Source organism: Gossypium hirsutum, chromosome A11 (assembly GCF_007990345.1).
Source record: "Gossypium hirsutum isolate 1008001.06 chromosome A11, Gossypium_hirsutum_v2.1, whole genome shotgun sequence".
Taxonomy (NCBI): Eukaryota; Viridiplantae; Streptophyta; class Magnoliopsida; order Malvales; family Malvaceae; genus Gossypium; species Gossypium hirsutum.
Window position 1 is genome coordinate 24762446 of NC_053434.1, and position 8485 is coordinate 24770930.

Consider the following 8485-nt stretch of genomic DNA (forward strand, 5'->3'; position numbering starts at 1 on the left):
AGCTCTACCTAGGTCAGTTCCTATGGCTCATTACATGTGATTTGGTTCTAAAGTAGGGTACCTGAACCAGCAGATTCCTCGATCCTCACCCATTATAGGCTCATACGGACCGAGTTCGATTCAGGGGGATACATTTCCCTATGGCCATGCGGAGATGAAAATCTCACGAAGACATAGGTACGGATATATCCCGAAAGCGATTCACTATCCCATGCGAAGGTGAAAACCTCACGAAGGCGTAGCTTCTCACTCCCACTTAAAAAGGGTATGACCAGCGGTCATGCAATGCAATGTGCAGAGGTATAAAATAAAATACAGAACACGATAAAAAAATATAACTCAAAACAAAATAGATGCAATGAGAGGATCGTAAATTTAAATCGAATTTTCCACTTTCAACAGAAAGACAAGAAATAATGAACACTTGGCTTGACTCTCTTATTGTCCCCAGCGGAGTCGCCAAGCTGTTGACACCATTTTTTAGGATGAAAAATGGGGTTGACTTGGGTTTTGAAAAAAAGAAACGGGAGTCGCCACCAATCCTCTTTTTTTTATGAGGTGCGATTGGATCACCTCGAAGAGGGGTTGTTTTTAATAAACGGTTTGATTTTATTAAAACAACAAGTTTGGTCCACGAAATTCAGAAAAACGGGTTCGGGAGTCGGTTACGCACGAGGAAGGATTAGCACCCTCGATACGCCCAAAATTGGTACCTAGTTGATTACTTAATGTCTTAATGTCAAAAATTGAGAACCTTGAAGAATTTTAAAAATACGATCCTTGTATTAAAACGTTGAAAATTTTCAGGAAAAAGGGGATATTTCACGTTATTCGAGAAAGAGAATCATATCCAGTAAGTTAGGACACAATGTCTCAAATTCCCGATACGCGGATGAAAAATGCTTATTTAAAAGATATTTTATTATCTTGGTTTTAGAAATAAATCAGACCCAGTAAGTTAGGGCACGATCTTTTCTTAATTCCCGAGATCGTTTAAAAACTTGAGTTTGAAAAGATTCGTGTATTTAGATTTATTATGAAAATCGAAACCCAGTAAATTAGAGTACGATCCTTTCGAATCTAAATACGAAATATTTTTAAAACAAATTTTGTTATATCGAGTAAAATAAAACACGAAAATCGTAGTAAAAAATGTGAAAGCAAATTACATTGTTGTTATACGTGGTAAAATCATAATACACATAAAAATAAAAAATAATACGAGCAATAGCAACAATATAAAATAAATAGAAGTCATACCTACAATCATATAAAATAACAATATATATAAACAAATAAATTAAAACATTCATTCAAAATAATAACGAAAATGAAATAAATAAGTAACAAATACAATTAAATATAAAAAGATATATATAGACATAAACTAAAATATGTATATATATAAATTAACAAAATGTATAAAGTATATTTTAATATATAAAAGAAACGATAAATGTGTATATATAAAAATATGTACATATATATGGGTGTATAAAACTATGGAATATGAAAATAATAAAATACATATAAAAGTAAGTATATATATATGTTGAAAAATAAAAGAAAGTATGTATGTACAAATTAAAGTTTAAAAATAATGAAAATATACGTATGTATACGAATAAATACATTAATTTTGATACATGTTAAAAAATATATTGAAAATGTATATATATTTATGTAAATTAAGATATACAAAAATATGTATGTACGTGCATATAAAAATATATATACTTAAAAAATAAAAGGATATGTATGTATATAAATTAATAGTAATATGTGTGTATATACGGATTTATAAAAAAAGTATATTTTAAACTATAAAGATTATATATAAATATGTATATATTTAGGAAAATGAAAATATATATATAGATATATAGATATGTACATAAGTTGTAAAATATATAAACTATATAAGTATATATGTTATAAAAACAATGTATGTATATCACAAAAATATACGCATGTATATGTATATATGTGCCGAAAATTTAAATAAAATAAATATAAACAAATAGGTAATAATAATAATAATAATAATAATAATAATAATAATAATAGGACTAAATCAAAACGGAAACGAAATCTCAGGGCTGAAATCAAAAATGAAATAGAGTAAAGGATTAAAATGTGAGGCGCGCGAAAAGGGAAGGACTGAAAAGAGAAATATTCTCTAGTCCTAGAGTGCAACGTTTCAGCGCAAAGGACCATACATGGTCAAAGGACCTGATTGAAACAGAAACAAAACTCGCGGCCCAAATCGAAAAAAAATAAAAGGTTTGATTGCATTTCAACGCAAGATGGAGGGACTAAATGCATAAATTGCCCATCAAGGACAAGCATGAGCAAGATTCCCCACTAATGTGCGGTTCATGATTGAAAAAAAGACCAAAAATGTTTTATATTTTTATTCTTTCACTTTTTGAATTTGCTAGAGGAAAAAGGCTCTGCCTTCTTTCAAACCACCATTTTTTTCAAACACCCAACACTTGGGTTTCTTAACACCTTGAGTGCCACCACGCCACCAAGACCGACGGCCGACGATGGAAGAAAAACCCCGGCGGCACGGTCACGGCCAACTCCGGTGAGTTTCTCCTCTCCTTATTTCTTTTGTTTTTATTTTCGTAAGTAGAAAGAAATAAAAAGAAATCAAACTAGATGTAAAAACACACAAAAATAAAGAAACGAAAATTACTTCTCCGATTCAAAGTTTATGTTTTTATTGTTCTTATGTCCGTAAAAAGAGAGGAAGAGCCCCCTTTGCCGGCCATCGACCACCGCACCGGTCGCCGGACGCCGGCGACGACGCCGCCGTTCGCAGTGGCCGGAAAACCAAAAAAAGCTCCCTTTTTCTCCTTTTTGCGAATAGAGTCCAGATCTGGGGTTAGAAAAGCCGAAATCCCGGCGAAAAGGGCCAAAATCGAAAGAGACCTTTCGGTTCTTCCTCTTTCCACCGCCGCCGGAAACAGGTAAACTTTTTTTTACTTTTATTTTTTTATCTTATATATATGTGTGATGATTGAATGATAATAAAAAAGAGAAAGAAATACTATAGAAAAACCGAAATAGAACGAAAATAAAGAAAACGAAAAAAAAACAAGGTGAATCACCTTCTAAAGCCCCCTTTTTTATTTCTTTCAATTTTTTCAAAAGCCGAATCTTCTCTTTTTTGTTACAAAAGTCCCCCCCTCCTTTTTTTTGTTTCTCTTTTTTTTTTTCCCTGGTGCGATTTTGCTTGTGGCTTTTATAGCCAAAAATACAATATTCTGTTAATGTTTATTGCTCCATTTTTTGTCCTTTTCCTTTGCTTGTTTGCAGGTGCGACAAAAGGCATGGTGGTGGCAGACAGCATGGGAGAGTGGGAGTGGTGCTGGTGGCAGACAACATGGGAGAATGGGAAGAGGCAAGTGGGAGTCTAGGGTTTTGGGATTGGGCTTGGATGTTGGGCTAGGTTGATTTTAGATTTTGGGTTTTATTATTTGGGTTATTTTGTTTGTATGGGCCCGGGCAAAAATGAACTTTTACACTACTCAATCAAAAGTTTAAATAATAGAGAGGATGCATGTGTAATTTTTTTTTCGGGAAACGTTGCTTGAAATGCTTCACCATTAGCTTGTGACTCTAGGCATCCCTTTGAAAAGACCCCGGCTGCTGTCCTAGCTGCCAACTTCTATTAATTTTCCATGGATCCCCAAAACTTGTATCATTCATAACTTTGAAATTCAATACGACAAAAATAGTAAATTAAGGCAAATAAATGTAAGTTAGGTGATATATGTGGTGTTGTGGTGCTAGAAGCTGCACCGTGACTCAATTACCGTTGACTAGTACGTTGATTGGAGAGTCAATTCATCATTTTCACTATATTTATGGAAGATGTTAACATTAAACTGTTGTAAAAACACCAACTCTTTTCCCCTTTTCAACATTTCATCAGTGTTTCATGAAGCAGCATTTATATTAGTCTTCCCAGTGCTACTAATTTCATGTTTTGGGGCTAATCAAGAAGGGGTTTTCCTTTTGACATCTGCCATGAATTGTTTTTTGACATTCATATTTAAGGATTGCAAGGCATGGGATTCAAAGCTCAATTATCTTATGATATGTGAAGTAGGACATTTGATTGTGAATTCTACAATGGAATATCTGGGTTACTGCACTCTCTTCTTCCAACTTAAGAAAAATTCAATCTCTACCATCAGAACCTTAAAAAGAAAGACCATGGAAAATGCCTCTCCCACCTAATGTTTCAGCACATAACCCAAACTTTATCATCTCTAAAAAGTTTGCCTACATATCATTTAAAGCTTGTGGAAATGGATATCTGCTTGCTTTTCTCTGTTTTCGAATTTACAAGCTTTTCGAATGGATGGTGAACTGAAATCGACTAACCACTAATTTGGGGCATACAATCAGTTTTCTCTATTGGGTGGATTTTGACAAGCATATGGGTGTTTATCCTTTTTAAGTAGTCGTTAGTTTAATCAAACTTGGGGACAGAAATTTGGGCCAAGCGTTTATTAGGTCGTTTTGATAAGTTTATGAGACACTGCTTTCACTCTATCAATGAGTGGTTTAGCTTATGGTTGATCTCATGTGAGGACATGTTACATGTTCCTATTGATTCATAGCTAGCAACAAGGTATAAATGCTAGCGCTAAGTCGAGTTTGCAAGAAATATCAGGTTTGCTGATGGAAGCAAATGAAACAAGACCAAGAAAAATAGTAGTGGTTGTAGTAAGTCAGACCAGTTGGCTTGAAACTGTCCAAGCGCCTCAAATAATTTGAGGTCCTAAGGTTGAATGATTCATTTTATGGTGGTTAGAAAACACATGTTTTAGGTCAATTTAACTTATAAAAGACTGCCAAATGATTAGGTCACCTTCGAATCAATACCCCCCACTTTCTTTTTTTCCAGGTAATATGCAAAAATCTTATTCAGACAACTTTTTCCCTACCTTACCTCATTTCTAGCTGTTCCAACCAAGATGTATGTCACCAACTTATCAAGTATCAATAATGTAAAAACAAAACCCCTTTTGGAAAATATGAATAAATTTATTTAATTTATAATTTAAAAACCAACATACAGTTGTGATTCGCAAGCGGCAAGATAACTCCGAGAGGAACAAAACAAAAACCAACTCTTTCCTGGTCTTAAAACCAGCAATGCAACTCTGCAAATGGCTGAAAAATACGTATGATCACCTATGGAAGACTGATAACTGTATGTACACTCCGTTAAAATGATTGGATATTAAGGGATTCCAATGGAAAAGGGTAATTGAATCAATGAAATCCCCTTGAACCTCTTGACTGATACAGCTCCAGTCTACTTTTGGCCTCTTGTAAAAGAGTGTCTATTGTTTCATCCTGGGTCATGTAGGATTGTTTGGATGCCCATTCGAGCACCGTAAGCACCTCAGCTTGGGCGAGTTCTTCGCTATCTGGTACATGGAGGGCAATGTAGCATAGGAGAACCAATGCCCGGAGTTGAACGATTTGTTCTCCGAAATACACTAGTTGAATCAAATGCTTCGCACCTCCAGCAGTAATGATTGCCTTGGAGTGATCAAGGTGGAGGTAGTTGTCAGTGCAAGCAAACTTGGTGAGTGCAATGGCAGCCTCCTTGGAAACTTCAGCTTCCCTCTCGTCAAGAAGTTTAACCAATGGGGCAATCATCCTTGTTTCAGTTGCTCTAAACGTCCTTGCCAAATTACCAATAGCCTTGATACAAGGAATCAGCAACTCCGAATCGGCCTTCTCGATGATCTTCAACAACTGATCGACGACAAGCTTACAAGCATGAGAATTCGGCTTAAATGCAGACCTTCTCAAATCGGTGTCCCGCTCTGCCACAGCTGTAATCTCCATTAATGCCATAGCCGAATTAAACTGCACATCGTCACTTCCTTTTTCTAACAAAACTGCAAAACATAGCAATGCTCTAGACTCGGTGATACTCCGACATATAGATGAATTCCCCTTGGCAAGATGCCATAAAGCTCTAGCTGCCATTGCCTTCATATAAGCCTTGGTAGCAGGATCTTCCAATTCCCTTCCCTTCATATTCACCCCTGACATCGAACCATTTTGCTGAGGTTGATAATAAATATGATGAAGTTGCTTGACATTACCCTGACTGTTACTCCTAACATGATTATTACCCAGCTTTTGTGGCAATTTCACCCCTCCATTCATTGCCATAGTACTGGTAACCACATTATGCATCTGGTTCGGGGTTTGGTTCCCCATGGGATGCGAAATCTGACTCTGATGGTCTTCGTCAACGGCGACTTTCACAGTCGAATTATTACTGCTGGCCATAACCACCGCGTGAATCGACGTAGCCTTGTGACTAGCAATCGCATACTTGCTATGTTCTTGAATCGTTTCGAACGCTAAATGGCTGACGAGTAATCGGATTATATTGTGCTGGGCGAATAAATCTTGACATTTTGGGTAATTAGCCGCCAACTCAGACACCGCCCACGCCGTCACGGCTTGAACTTTCATAGGACCTTCTTTGAGGATTTTCGCAAACACCGTGCAAACGCCAGCGTGGATCATGTGCTCCACGCTTTCCGGGTCCCGACCCAGAAGTCCAATTGCTTTGGCTGCGTTTTCTTGACCCTCCATTTTCCCTTCTTTGAGTAATTTCAATAACGGTCCAACCCCTCCTTCTTCTATAATCAGTTTCCCGTAACGGTCATTGTCTCTGGCTAGCGAAACGAGCGAAGCGGCGGCGTCGGACCTGTTTTCGAGTGAGCCGGTGTAAAGAATCGCGATTTGTTCCCATATTAGGCATAGAATGGGCTCGTTTGCAGCGATCGGAGGAAGGCCTAAATACTCATCGTCGCGATCGTCACACGAAGCCGATACGCGGAGAAGCCAAGAAACATCGCCTATTGAGTTCTCGAGCTGAGAAGACATTTTGCGAAACGCGGCAGCAGGGATGATTGTAAAGACGCGCTTCATAAGGCCATTGGCACGGCATTTCAGGACCAAAGACAAGGCTTTATCGAGGACTTGTTCGGTGTCATCAATTATGCGGCACGTGGGACGCTCGTAAAGATCGGAACTCGCACGCGCCGCCTGTCGGAGTAAGCCAACGAGTTTCTCCGTCTTGGACTTAAGCTCCGCACACTCTTGCTTAAACGAACTCGCTTCATCCGCCGCTTTCGCCACTTGGTCTGCTAATTGAATTGGCTTCGCCAAGATTTGTTTCACTATATCCGCCATCACAACGAAAGAAAAAAAAGCAAAACTTTATCAGATAAAAAATAAATGAATAAATAAATAAATCGAAGAGAAAAGGGCTGAGCTTTCTTGGGTTTTTGGACTTTGGGAAGTTTCTGCCTTGTAGAGCCTTGATAAGCGGAGGAAATGGGAGTAATTGAAGGTGTTTAAAGTTGTTTCGTTAGAAAAGTGAAGAGAAAGATTGATGAAAGAAGAAAAGGGTCATTCATGGCGGACGAGTTTTACAAGGTCAAATGCTTCTTTATAGCATTTTGTAAAAGGAAATAGCTTTTACTAATATTTATGGTCTTTCCATAAAATAACTCTGGGGAAAATTAGGTATATACACCGTTTCGGAAAATAATTTGGATTTACTTCGATTTTTTGAAATTTTAGGAAATATATCATTTTATGGGATTTTTTTTTGTCAAAATTTATTTTTTTCTAAAAAGAAATATATTTTAATTGTTAGGGTTAAAAAATCAAAGATGTTAATTTTTTAATAGTTGGACCAACGACTCCAATTTAAACAAAAAATCCCCAAACAACTCCTCAACGACTATAAAATTTTTTCTTTATAAGCCCTTATACTTATCATTTTTTTCATAAAATCTCATTCATCTATTCTCTCAACTATTTTTTTCTTAATTTTCTATCTTAATCTCTCAAATTCTTCTTCTTTCAATTTCCTATCCTAACCATTTATAATTTTTAGATTTTATGCGATTTTCATCATCTCAAAGATTTCAAATAAAATAAGATAATCTATTTTTTTAAAATTTGTTTACTTTTTTAATAGGTTTAACGATATTTTTTATATTAAATAAATTGTTAATTTGGTGGTAATTTAATAATATTATATTTTTTCAGCTTATTTCATTGTCTAAATTAATTAAATCTTATTTAATTTGATAAACATTACATATTTTAAAAATGTTAGCGCCTCTAATTTGTTTAGATCATAAACACATTTTCAGCATCCAATTATAAATGATAAGAAAATATTATTATATTTTTTATTTTAATTAATATCATTATTAAGTTGATAATAATATTTTTTTTACCTTTTTAAAGCATATACACACAATTTAAGTGCGAGAGCATTGCATGTTATTGAATTGTACTTGGAAAAGGCGGGATTCTTACATATGTCACGTAAACTCGGTGGGACTAAATTGGAACTCACACTTATCAATGCTTTGCTAGAAAGATGGAGTGTAACACCCTCTACTCGACCTCT

The 8485-nt window shown here is 35.8% G+C and overlaps 2 protein-coding genes across 2 annotated transcripts; one reads left to right on the plus strand and one right to left on the minus strand.

Moving 5' to 3' along the window:
- Positions 1-2416: 2416 nt before the first annotated feature.
- LOC107911344 (uncharacterized) lies at positions 2417-3757 on the plus strand. Its single transcript, XM_016839197.2, has 3 exons — positions 2417-2590; positions 2751-2975; positions 3325-3757. Exons 1-3 carry the CDS (start codon positions 2550-2552, stop codon positions 3455-3457), a joined length of 399 nt encoding a protein of 132 aa, XP_016694686.2. The 5' UTR covers positions 2417-2549; the 3' UTR covers positions 3458-3757.
- A 1286-nt stretch (positions 3758-5043) lies between these two features.
- LOC107912986 (uncharacterized) lies at positions 5044-7552 on the minus strand. The gene has a single exon (XM_016841381.2). It carries the CDS (start codon positions 7246-7248, stop codon positions 5296-5298), a length of 1953 nt encoding a protein of 650 aa, XP_016696870.2. The 5' UTR covers positions 7249-7552; the 3' UTR covers positions 5044-5295.
- Between the last annotated feature and the right edge of the window lie 933 nt (positions 7553-8485).

Excerpts from the sequence above, each read along its gene's own strand:
- LOC107911344 (XM_016839197.2), top strand. The coding sequence starts at position 2,550 with ATGGAAGAAAAACCCCGGCGGCACGGTCACGGCCAACTCCG. Across the intron at positions 2,591-2,750 it reads CACGGTCACGGCCAACTCCG|AGAGGAAGAGCCCCCTTTGC; the intron begins GTGAGTTTCTCC and ends GTCCGTAAAAAG. Across the intron at positions 2,976-3,324 it reads TCCACCGCCGCCGGAAACAG|GTGCGACAAAAGGCATGGTG; the intron begins GTAAACTTTTTT and ends GCTTGTTTGCAG.
- LOC107912986 (XM_016841381.2), bottom strand. The coding sequence starts at position 7,248 with ATGGCGGATATAGTGAAACAAATCTTGGCGAAGCCAATTCAATTAGCA.